We start from the raw sequence: 13,753 nt of genomic DNA, 5'->3' as shown, positions 1-13,753 counted from the left end.
GGCAGGAAGGTAAATTAGGGTACTAACATAAGAAAGTAAAGGCACAGATTGTGTAAAGATAACACGCAAAATGGTTATGCAGAGAGACATTTATTCATTATAATATTTATCCCACGTAGGATATATCAGAATAAAAAGATATTTCCTCTATTTTTTCCATAAACTTCAGTCAATCAGTAATATTAGAGTAATTGCAATACTATATTTCTTTTTGTAATGTTTCTTTTTTCTTTTTTTTTGCAGAGATAATTGTAGAAGGTGAGTTGTACCAAGTTTTATGTAGGTTAACATATATGGATCGTGCATTCATAGTAAAATGTGCGTTTCTTGTGAAGCGCACACGTGGTTATTACTATTATTACCTACATACTCTTAACTATGAGGTCTATTATAATAATAATAATAATGTATAATTGCAAATTCTAATGGCCTGTTATTAGAGTGAGTCATGGTCAATAACAAACATGCAATAAAGATTACTAGACTTTATAAATTATAAATTATTTATGTCTGCGTTTGTTTAAGTGTGCGTGTGTGAGTAAAATGAAAGGGTTAGTCTGTCTATCGGTTACGTGCTTGCTTAATAATCTCTATACTTGTAGCGTAATGGAGTTTTCCACGAAAGTGACATTAAAAAAAAAACTTTTAACTGGACTTAATGTTTCTACACGCAAAACATTTTTAGATTTGCACTGATAATCTGTGCATATATTTTTGCATAATTTATTTGATGTTATATCCCTGCCGGTTTTTTTTTGTTGTCATAAAAACGATGTGTATTTTTTAAAATGGATCTCTATTAGGTTTTTTCTCTATCCTCCATTGTATTATGTATAATTGACGCAGCTTATTATTGATTTTTTTTATGGAAGGAAACTTTGTCATTTGTCATAAAGGTTGGTAATTTTTTCTCTTATTACTTCTGAATAACCAGTAGGATTTTATTAATTCTTTATATTTGCCCTTGAACCTTAATAAAACGTTGTTTATTTTAATGAATTTACCGATACGAAAATTTATTTACCGATATTTTTTAGTAGATCTGTTTTTGTGCCGACTTTGGAGGGTTGAATTTACTACATTGAGAAATGGTAGTTAACCTTTTTTTACCAATCTCAGTTTTACCTCCTTTTTTGTTTTGAATTTTATAAATAAAATATTAATTACTTATATATTTTGTAAAAAATATATAAGTAGTTGTAAAAATATAATATAAGTAGTTTTTGTTTTAATATAAGCCTTTTTTTGTGGGTTGTAGAATCTACGATTAATGGATGTTATCCCAGTAGGACGTGATCCAATACGGATCATATATTCAAATATAATATTACCTTAACTAATAATATAATATTATTTTGTGTAGTTAGAATTATGAATTAATAGCTAATACACCTGTGTTGGTTGTATATACACGTTACTATAGCTTACATCTATTTAAATCTAAAAGGTTTTATTTTTTTACCAATTATTAGTTTTATTTTTATAATATAAACTAGCCGGCCCGTCTAACCAGTACCTGGACCCTCGGAACTCAGGTCACCTCAGGGGAATACCGGAGCCAACTCAGGGGCCTCCAGCGGCCAAGGGGGTTACTCCATGGCCGCAGAGCTCGCTTCACTCGTCGTTCCTAATTTTCCAGGGGGACCTGCGCCCTGGACACTCGCAGAGCTTGCGTCGGTGCCATTCCCATCTACCCTGAGGACTCCCTCCCCTGGACCCTCGTAATGTACGTTCATATAAATTTCCGAATAACCGTGATCTGTTAGATCGAGAGTGTACCTGATAACTTACTAACAAGTACCCCGTTTGAATTTTGAAAATCGGACGATTGTTTGCAGAGATATTATAAGATTACCTTATTGCACTTCCCATAACAGCGCCCCGGGGGGGGGGGGGGCACCCTGTTAGTTACCAGTTGATGATGATGATTGGTCTGGCCTCCCACGAGGTGCTTGCATACCTCACTACTCTAGCCACACACACACACACACACACACACACACACACACACACACACACACACACACACACACACACACACACACACACACACACACACACACACACACACACACACACACACACACACACACACACACACACACACACACCGTATTATTGTTAAACAGAATTTATTTGATACTATTTTATTAACGTAAATTTAATTCTGTTTTGTAATATTGTTCGTTCGATTGATTCGAATCGTTCACTTAAAATCCAGCTCGCACAATTATAGAGACTCGCAATATTCACAGTTCATTAATTCAATTCATTAAAGTTTGTATTTTAACCGGCAAATCTTCACTACTACATGCATATTTAACAAACCGGATGTTCATGTAACTTTTCAACCTTTAAAAATAGAAAAATAAAATATGGAAAATGCTCCTATTTAGAAAGAACTTTTTTATACGACATTACTGCACCCTATTCATCCGGTAGCGTACATGGGAGGAGCAACTAAACATTTTAAATGGAGAGTATAGGATTGTGACAGACCATTTTAAAGGATATTGGAAATACAAATATTTTGTCGTTATAAACATCGAGATACGATAGCTCTATAGTACCGCTTAAATAAATCAACAGTGAAATACTGGAAAAATAAATTAAAATTAGCAAATGTTTGTATCCAAATTTTGTTTCTATATTTAACCGTTGAAAAGTTGTTTTAAACAGTCCCTGTGCTTTATGAATATTCTACATATAAGGTGTAACCTTATAGGTATTCTACCTTAGGTGTAACATTCCTAGAACGTATTTTTTTTAATTGGTTGTTTTATAATATTCTATTTCATTTCGAGAATATTATTATTATTACTATTGTATTAATTGCATTGTTAATTCCATATATTTTAAAGAAATTTAATTTATTCATTGAATGGTAATTATGAAATATATTATTGCTATTTGTAATAATCTGTTTGAATTTTTAAATACGTTCATTTTAGGCTACAGTTATTTAATTAATTTTTCTGTAAATTTTCTGTGAATTTTTCTATTTAATTTTGTTGATTTAACAAATTTGAACAGTATTTAATTTAAACTAAGTCTTAATTATTTTCGTTAAGTCATTCATTTTTTTGTTTTCTTCTGTTTTTATTCGCAGACATGTCAGAATTGTGTTTTTATTTTAATACATATTTTTCAACAGATTATTTTTGTTGTTAAAAAAAAAATTCTAATGTAATAACCTTAGCATGGGTAATTTTTATTTAAAATAACACAGTATTTAACACAGTATTTTTTTATCGACGATTTTTGTTGCTATTAGTATAGAATTTTATTTTTGTTACTCATTATTTTATACGCGTAATTTCTTTTTTTAAATTTTATTTTATATCACAAACGTAAAAAAATATTTATGTTATGCGACATTACAGCTTTTATAGTCGATTTTCTGCACGTGCGGACATCAGTTAGTTACAGTAGCTAGTTTATTTAAATTCATAATTATGTTTTAAAACTACGTTTGAATATATTTACAAGACGTTTGATTCATTTTTTTATGTGTGGGTGTCTGATATATGTATGGTCACGTGTGTTTTGTGTTTGCAACTTACTTACTGTATATATTTTTATTCTAAGAAGCATTGATTATGTTTATTTTTGATTCTTTTTATGTTTTTGTTATTTATATTTTATTACGATGAAATATAAAAACGTAATTTCCTATTTTTAGCTTTCATTATGCTTTTTTTTACTCCAACCAAGAATTATATTTGATACATGTCTATATATAATTATGCGATTTTTGAATACCCATTTTCACGAAAAGGTAGTTAATCAAACTCTACCTCAATTAGAGAATACTATCTCGATTTTTTTGAAAATTAAAATTTTTAATTAAGAGTAGTTTTCATGAAAACTATATATATATAATTTTTCGTTGACAGTACTCTTAGGACTATGCACGATTGTTACATTTATAATTGATGTTCTATGAAAAATAAAATTAAAGAAGGTTTTATTATTATTAATATATAAACCTTTATACCAGACAATAATATTAAAGATGCTTCTTCCTAGCGACGAACGGTCCCCTGTGAAGAATTGAAGATGTTGGGCGGAGCACACGACATTGATTTTGTATACAATATCAGAGAGGAGTGTCTGTATTATGTTACCGGTGGGTTTTGCTGACAAGTTGGAGAAGTCTTAGTCGTTCATCCAGGATTTTTTAGCGCTTAGAGTAGTGATTTTTTTTCTTTCAGTTTGTATGCCTACGATCCTGTTTTCTTTTGTTGCGATTACAAGCAATTTAATGTTGGTAGTTCCATCTTATCCTTAAGGATATATAACATCCTGTATTTAAGAACACGTTAAAAAAAGATCTGATTTTAAATTAGATATGAAAAATGATCGATAAAACAATTGATAATTTTCAACAAGATAATCCGTTTCGTCTTCTACTTCAGTTATCTGATTGAACAATAAAGCAGTACGTAGTTTTTTCTTGATGTACGGGTTCATTGTTCGCAATAAATAATATTTATTTATTATTATAAATTATTTATTATTAATTTATAATTTTATTCATTTATTTATTAGTCTGTTGAAAAATTCTATATCCATTTTTTATTCGACCATCTAAAATTTTGAGATTTCTTTGTCCGTTGGTTTCCACGTTATTATTCCAAATAGATGTCAACGTACATTACGAACAAATAAAATTTATTTACTCCTTTTCTTGCATTTCTTGACGTTTCATGATTCCCTGATAATAAACAAAAAAAAGGGTGGTAAAGTATTGCATGACTTTCTCGGTTGTTAATAATAAAAATAAATAGAATATTATTAATAATAATAGAATATATATATATATTATTATATTATATATAATATATGTTGAGTTAATCAACTCAAGATGGCTACCACTGGGATCCCAGAAACTTTAAGTTTTATGAGAAACTACAGAAGCTGAGAACTTTCCCTAGATTTTCCCCTCTATTAAAAATACAGTATTACCGCTTTTGAAATCTTCGCTCTTTTTCCAATTTGACAGCCAACTTCATAATTGCAAATAATGAAGTTGACTACGGTCTCTTGACAATTCTAAACTTAAAAAAATAATAAATACAATTATCATGTTAAATTATCACCTGCTTTCTGCATTGTTGGAAAATTTTTGACAGTACACTTATCGATAGTTAATGTTGGTCCCCTTATTGATTAGTTGTTAAAATTGTTGTCAAGAAGTTAATAGATGCCTTAGTTTTTAATACTATTTATTTGTGTTAGTTTCTTTTTTGAAGTTTTTAAATATCAGTTGTTAGTATAATTTTTATTTGAATAATGCAGTTTGATAAAAATTTGATTTGCTGGAAATTTATTTTTCAGTCAACATCAGCCTAACATACGTACGTACAGCGATACCCTGATAAGACATCCGTGTAAACTACTTGTAATTTTTTTGGAAATCTATGAAGCAATGGTTCATTATAGAAAAAAAAACTAATTGCCAAAACAGAGTTGTTACTGAAAATATGAGGTTATTATTATTTTTTTTTTAATTTCTTTTAGATTATTATTATATTTGTATTGTAGGTAACGAAATTGGCTTAAATAAAGTTTCTCTAAAATGCCTCTGAAGAAAATCGAAATTGGTTCTTCGAGATATCCCCCAGCTCCTTAACGAATTTTGAAAAAATAATGTGATCAATGTCCCGTATGTAGGAACATTTGTATCAGATTTGACGAATTGATCAATCCTGAGATACTAAACCAAAAGCAGTGGGATATATACATATGTTTTTTGATCTAGAACCTAGATGTTGGACCCTAAAACGTAAAGATTTGCAAAATACCCGATACCTTATTTTTGACGCGATCACCTTGCTTTACCCTTTATGTAGCTATTTTAGTTATAATCTCTTTTTTCAATTACAAAATGTGAAATACACAGAGCGGTCCAAAAGAATGTTTGTAATTAAATAATATCTAAACAAAAACTTACACTCACTAATCTAATGTCTAATGTAGTGTAAGGTATTAAATTTGTCGTGGTAGGCGGAGCTGGCAGTTTATGCCGCGCATGCGGGGGTAGTTGGTGGTGGAACGATCCAGTCATATTTGCCAGTGCAGCAGAAGACAGTCGAGTATCAAAAATTGCTGAGTTATGTTGAATGTTTATCGTTTGTTGAAAGATCCGGCCGACCACAAACAGCTACAAGTCCGGCGTCCAGTACTGCGGTGTTACAACATTTCACCGGATCACCGCAAAAATCAATGAACCAGGGAGCGCGCGAAAGTGGGGTGAGCCGGTCAAGTTTAAGGCGCATTCTGAAGAGTGGAAAGTGTACATTCTAAGACTGCTGAACGCGAAGAATGAGGACGACCCAGTCGAAGGAGTACTGTGAATAGTGTCAGCACGTGATTGGCGAGGATAAGGATAAGCAGGGAAGTTTGTGTGGACTGACGAGGCGCAATTCAACGGTACTGTGAACCGTCACAATTGTCTACTTGGCTCCTGAAAATCCTCACGCTCAAGTGGATAAAGCAGTGAATCTACCGGGGGTTGCTGTGTGGTGTGGTCTATCAGTGCGTAGTTTGATCGATCCTTTCTTCTTCAAGGGTACTGTAACTGGTGAGGCGTATCGTCATATGCTTCAGACAAGGATTTTGCCTGCCATCCACAACCTGTATGGAGAACTTTTTTACGTGCAACAAGGCGGAGCCCCGCCTCGCTACCATTGAGATGTCAGGTTGTACTTCGATAAATCTCTACTCGTACGGTGGGTGGGTCGAAAAGGTGCTGTGTTAAGTACCCATCTCGGTCTCCTGATTTGACACTGCACTTCTACCTCTGGAGGACCGTCAAAAATGACGTGTATTGACAAAAACCAGCAACAATCGACGAGCTACGTGAAAAAATCGTACTGTCATATTGCTGCCATTACGCCAGATACACACTAACAGCCCTAGTTTCGCGCCATGGGCTTTGCATAGAAACTGCTGGTGTTCATATCGAACACATAAACCCTATTTCAGTGCCAAAAATTGTCACGTCAAGTCAAATTTGTCACGAGATACGGACTGACAAACGGCGAGTACATTTTTTTTTGATCCCTCGGTATTTATAATTCAGTAAGGTAATTGACGAATAATAACCATTTTAATATGATACACAATAAATCCTGCGCACTGTTTATCCAGTTTACTGATGTTGTGAAGCCTCTATATTTTAAATTATTGTTAATTATTCAATGACCTTTAAGTGTAGCCAAGTAGAATGTATTTTAATTTTGTAAGGATTTAATATATACGTATAACGTGGACTTTTTTTTATGTTTTTAATTACCCCTTTATTATATGAATATTAATATTATAAACGTAAATTATGTTAATTAAAAATTTTATTATGTTGTATATAGTAATTAGAAAATTAGTAAATTATTTGATGATTATTTCGTATTGTAAGTACCTTTTTTTAAATAACCTTGATTTATCGGGATTATTTTTATTATTATAATTATATAGATAGTGTATTTAGCGTTGTTATTAAAACAATATATGTAAAGTTATGACTATTTTAACGGTAAATTTACGTTATACAGCCTTGAAACCCATTGTTTATCCTTATTATGTTAGATTAGTAGTACCTCTTTTAATCTTTTTATTGTAGTTGCTGAGAAATTAATTAAATATATTTCAAACTTGTGTTGTAATTAACTTGTACTTATTTAAAGTATAATAAATTTATGTTCAAACGAAAATTATATCTTGTTCAGTTAAATTCATAACGTTAACTGTTTTCAGTTTTACTATATCGGTAACGTATTTTATTATTCATTGCTTAGAATAAAATCTTTAAATGCACCACCATCCATAATTTAACATTTTAACAAAATTATGTACCGTTTGATCTGAAGAACAATTTTTCAATCTGTACACAAATATGTAATGCATTAGTAAAGTCGTTGTGCCTTTATATTAAAAATAAATTTTATTTATTGAAGACCATTAGAATTTTTTTTTGTTTTTTACTTACAAAAGATTCATACTTGACGTGTAACTTTAGTCCTTCGACATTCATCTGTTTGTTCTTCTGCCTCGGCAGCTCTGGATGCTGCTTGAAAGTTCAGCTTGCGGGGTTTTTTGGTAGTCTATATGTTTCTATGTATAGTTTATATATGTTTCAGAGAATAAAAAAATATTCATCGAATTGATGCAATGATTACGTGATGGACTAAAAAACAAAATTTTAGAAATTTATATTAGTAGTATATATTATTCGTAATATTATGTATTGCGAATGAATATTTCTGAAGGTATTTTTATTTGATTCGAAACACTTTAATCGGTTGATTTAATTTAACGCACGCAGCTGTCTGATAATTATGTTAATCAGACTTTCGTAGTCATTTGTTATATTTTTGCTTCGCTTTTTCCTCTTCAATGTAAGTGAAAAAATAAGTTATTTAAAATTATCAAATATCTAAAAACACCAACCAAGTCCTGTTAGTTTAGTGTAAGGCGATGCGTTGATTATTGAAAAAAAAAAATGGAAATAATTGATAAAAAGTAGTAACCGTTGAAATCTATGAAATTATTGAATAACGATTACAATAATTAATTATCCTTAAAATCTTGAAAGCTTCATGCTATTCTCTCTTTTAACTTTTAGAACGTACTGTGGCATTTCATACTAACTGTATAAAATCATAACTACCAGAATTGTGCATTACGGGTAAGTATATTTAGACAAGTGAATTCAAGCCTAGCTTGTAAAACATGGTGATCAGGTATATCTTAACATATTTTGAAGGAACAAACAAAAAATTATTTTGATGATTCATATTAGATACGGTGCATAGTGACTTACCTAACGCGCTGCAAATAAGAAAAATTATCCCTTCCATATAATCGTTCCTAATCGATATCTATTTCTGTAGCCAGATTCCTAATTATATGTAATTAACAGTTAATTGATTAATCGTGTCTCCATTTTAAAGTGCCCTGACAATACCGATTGTAGATGATCTTGGCGAGTCAAAAATTATTCTTGAAAATTGAATTCTAAACAAAAGTAAGAATCCTATGTCAGGTTTAATATGAAAAACGAGAAGAATATAGAAAAAGCATCTGGGGACTTTCACGAATTGCTCATTCGCTTAATTCATTTTTATTTCCTTCTTTGTGCAATTGTACAGAATAACAAGAATATCTCATTAAGCTTACTACTGTGTCATTAACCCGTTATTACCTAAAAATTAGTTATATTCTCTTTGTTCCTTACATACCGGAAAATGAAGTGGTTTTCACTAACAATTTACTGCCTCATTTTCACAGCTAATTTAGAAAGAACACTAACTGCTGAGAATCGGTTTTACTCAACGATCTAACGGAGGGTTTTACAAAGCCCTCTCACCCAAGTTTATTTATTATTTTAGGATTTCAAATATATAAAATTGAAAACTGTAAACGAACCTGTTAAGAATTAAGTATCTAACCGTCGAAATGGCTTAAAAAGAAATTAAGTAAATATCAGGAAAGGGAAATTTTTAAATCTTATAAATTTTGTATTCTTATAATTTAATATTAAAATTTGTTTTTAATTAGTGTTTTTATTGTTACAATCTACATTACTTATTTCTTCTTCTATTGGCCAACTTTGAACCACAATAAATATCTTAATCATTTTTTTTTTACTTCGTTTCTTAATATTTTTTCATTCTTCATGTTTTCGATTTCTCTCTTCACTCCATGTATAGTCATTTTTTTTTTCGGTTTTTCCCTGTTTTATAATTCTCTATTTTGTTTAAAACTCCGTTAAATCAATGTTTTTAGATTTTTGATAATAAATAAAATTAAAAATTATTTTAATCACTTTTTTCTTCCGTTCTGAAAAGACGTTAAAAAAACATCAGTAATTTTCCTTATAATATCTGAAAATGTGTCATTAAATTTATAAATATCTTAATTTTTTCCATCCTCCACTTATTCACTTTCTGGCCTTAATATTTTCTCCTCTTTCTTCTCTAGCTCTATTTTATTCATGTATAAACACTTCGGAGATTTGACAAACATTCAGGTCTAATAATTTTATTATAATGCCTAATTTTTGTTTTTCTGGAGATTTATTTTTTATTGTATATGCTTTGTTTACTGATACGCAAATTCCAATTTACTAGCTCTGACTTTATTCGATTCTTTATCTAAGCATTGCATTTAATTATTTAACCTAGATATGTAAATTTTTTAATTTATTTTCCATATTCGGTTTTTAAAGTCTTTGGAGCATTTTTAATATTTCTCATAAATTCATTTATTACTTTCTTGTACGAAGTAAAGGAAGTATTATATTCGCGAAAAATTTCCTTTTCAGATTTCAAAGGAAATATCCATTTTGACCATCCCTGAGTCCATTTTGACTAGTTTCAGCGTGACATCTGTACGTATGTATCACGCATAACTCAAAAACGATTAGTCGTAGAATGTTAAAAATTTTGTATTTAGGATTGTAAAATCTAGTTGTGCACCTCCCCTTTTGATTGCAACCGACTGGGCCAAAAAAGCCCAAAATCCAAAACATTTGGATTTAGCTGCAGTAGTAAGTCCTCGATGAGAGCTTTTCAACAATATATCATAAGTGAGTGGTACTTATTTTCATTGGTTCCAGAGTTATAACCAAATTTTAATTAATGATATATTTTGATCTTTCAAAGGGATGGTACATCGGTCGAATCCGACTTCATATTCATATTATTTTTTTTTAACTTTTTTAATTTAGATATATTGATTTATTAATAATTTTTAACCCCTGATTGTTAAAAAAAAATTAACAATAATTCAATAATAGCAATAAAAAAAATAAAAAAAACAAGAAAAAAAACAGAAGTTATTGGTGAAATAAAATTTTATGTACATTCATTTTAATTCTAAAATTTTTACAATCAGATTTAATAATTATTAATAAATCAATATTTTAAATTAAAAAGAAATATATGTATATAAAGTCGGATTCGAACCGATATGTTGTGCATTGTTACGGATCCGACACGTTCTCATTTACACCACATATCTACTTGAGTGACGTGAAACAACATTAATATATAAACTAATATAAAATGTTGATACGGACACCACAAAAAAAAGTGTTACAATGTGGTGTCCACCACAATGCAATTGTGCAACAATCCACTTAATTTGGAGGATTTTATCTCGCATTCAAATGAAATCAATTTAAATGAAGGGCAGCAAAAAATCTGTATATGTCAGTTAATAGGCGTACAAGGAAATCATATAGCGTCCACATCAGATTTTTTGAAAAGAGATTTAACGGTTTTTCAGGTAACATTTTTAAAAGATTAACTTGAGTTTCTGTAATTTTAATATACGTTTTATAAAATATCAACATTATTTATTTACTCAGGTAAACGGTGCGCAAAAATGCGTTTATAAAAAATGTCCTTATCTAGAGGTTCAGCGCGCTGTTCATACAATAATGATTTTTATACCTAGATAATTGGTCCGTAATTCGGGGCTGCCGAGATCAGCAACTCCCATTTTAATGATAATGCTCCGGTGGTAATAATAATAATAATAATAAATTGTGTGTGTGTGTGTGTGTGTGTGTGTGTGTGTGTGTGTGTGTGTGTGTGTGTCAAATAGCATTGAAACTATCTATAAACATATATTTATATTTTGTCATCTTTGTCACTGAATAAAATATCACAGTAATAAGACTCATTTACAAGTTAACAATCTTTTTTAAAAAAAACTGTATAATTTACGGGAGATCACACACTAAAATGTAGTGCAATTAACAGGAGGATTGATTTCTTAAAATAAATTGAAACTCTAAGCAGTAACGCAGAAAAGAACAATTTTTTTTTATCGAGTAATATAACATAATTCTTCAAAGCAAGCTTACTCTTTTCTGTAGCGTAATATTGATTTTACTTTCAAATAACAAATTATGTTGCAGTCATGTACACGCGAAATGTAAGATTTAAGCTATAAAGCCATGTTTATTTTAACATGAAAAATTGAGGAACGTAATAAATTTTGATGTTTCTTATGAAATCACAGCTGATTTAATACGTTACATTACATGAGTGAAGGATAAAATTCATAACTTATTTTAATATGAATATTTCTACACTTTTCTACACAATTTGCATGTAAGATTTGCCATTTTATTCTTTTATTTTAAATAGCTCTTAATTTTTGGAATACGACAGTTTGGAAACAGGGTTTTTTTCTCTTAAAGCAGTTATAGACGCACGAGCACCATGACTTGTGGCTCGGCTCCTTGCTGAAACCACGCAATTTGTGGAAATCGAACAAATTCTTACTTCAATAATGTTGTACTCATGTTTCTGTAATGCGACTAGTAACGGTTGGTAAGTTTCCTGGATCATAGTGAAAAAGAGTGCTTCTGTAATGTTAATGACAAAAGTCCACAGTACACTGTGAGCTTCGCTATGCATCGGTTTTTCACGAAACTAAGTGGTTTTCAGCGCTCCAATATCGATTACTCAGCTCATTTACGAAACCGTTCGAGCGAAAAAAGTTTCATATTAAAAATATGGTTAAGTTTTCATCACCATCGAAATGCTGCAATATTTCTTGATAAAAATTCATGCGAGCAACCAAATCAGCACTTTTAATTTCTTAAGAATTTTAAAGTTCTTTTATAACATTCGATCGGTGGTTCACGTATATTCAGTGCTCTAATCACTAACGGATGTAAAATTGCAAAACTTTTTAGACTGCCTACTAAAATGGCAATTATAACTCTTATGGCAATTCGAACTCTTATCAGTATTTTCTGGCATTTCTAACACTTATTGCTACACGTTTATGTAACTTTTTAACCCTTTCTTTTTCCTGTTTAGCCTCCGGTAATTACCTTTCAGATAATACTTCAGAGGATGATATGTATGAGTGTAAATGAAGTGTAGTCTTGTACAGTCTCAGTTCGACCATTCCTGAGATGTGTGTGGGGTTGATTGAAACCCAACCACCAAAGAACACCGGTACCCACGATCTAGTATTAAAATCAGTGTAAAAATAACGGACTTTACTAGGACTTGAATTCTAGAACTCTTGGGTTAAACTTTTTTAACCCGTAAGTTAATTGCTTGGACAGACTTCCCGCCCATGACGCGGAATATTGAACCAGTTGCAAAACAACTTCGTACAGTTGTGGCGGAGTCACCATTTTCATAAAACGATTTAATATAGAAAGCACGATGTGCGACTGCTTTTTCTTTTCTTTTTTCTGTTTAGCTTCCGGGAATTACCGTTCAGGTATTACTTACTTCAGAGGATAAATGAGGATGATATGTATGAGTGTAAATGAAGTGTAGTCTTGTACAGTCTCAGTTCTACTATTCCTGAAATGTGTGGTTAATTGAAACCCAACTACCAAAGAACACCGGTATCCACGATCTAGTATTCAAATCCGTATAAAAGTATTAACTGCCTTTACTAGGACTTGAACACTGGAACTCTCGTGTTCCAAATCAGCTGATTTGGGAAGACGCGTTCACCAGTAGACCAACCTGGTGTGGTTCAATGTGCGACTGCTGTTCCTTGTTTACTAAACGGCAAACGTCAGTTGAATAAACAAAGTTTTAAAATTTCCCGCTACACTGACTTGCACTGTATGAAAAAAATGGTGTTTGGTGATTATTTGTTTTTTAGTCTACGATTATCAAACAAGTTTTGTAGATGATTACATGTGGAGGATTGTAATGATAAAATTATGGTATTATTTCGACCCAGTCTATAAAATACTTATGAT

The 13,753-nt window shown here is 30.9% G+C and overlaps 1 protein-coding gene across 6 annotated transcripts in view; it reads left to right on the top strand.

Annotated features, from left to right (window-relative positions):
- Window positions 1–13,753, top strand: part of trc (Serine/threonine-protein kinase tricornered) — a 594,883-nt gene that overhangs the window by 463,459 nt on the left and 117,671 nt on the right. For 3 of the 6 annotated variants that reach the window (XM_075372913.1, XM_075372908.1, XM_075372907.1), the window contains one exon: window positions 244–258. The exons of the other annotated variants lie outside the window; for them this stretch is intronic. Coding sequence is in view for 2 of the 3 variants with exons in the window: in XM_075372908.1 (XP_075229023.1) it covers window positions 244–258 (15 nt within the window). In the remaining variant the exon portion in view is untranslated. The remainder of the gene's footprint in view (window positions 1–243; window positions 259–13,753) is intronic. 6 annotated transcript variants of the gene reach the window in all.

Source organism: Lycorma delicatula, chromosome 8 (genome assembly GCF_047948215.1).
Source record: "Lycorma delicatula isolate Av1 chromosome 8, ASM4794821v1, whole genome shotgun sequence".
Taxonomy (NCBI): Eukaryota; Metazoa; Arthropoda; class Insecta; order Hemiptera; family Fulgoridae; genus Lycorma; species Lycorma delicatula.
Note: the sequence above shows the minus strand (reverse complement) of the source record. Positions and strands in the feature narration are given on the sequence as shown.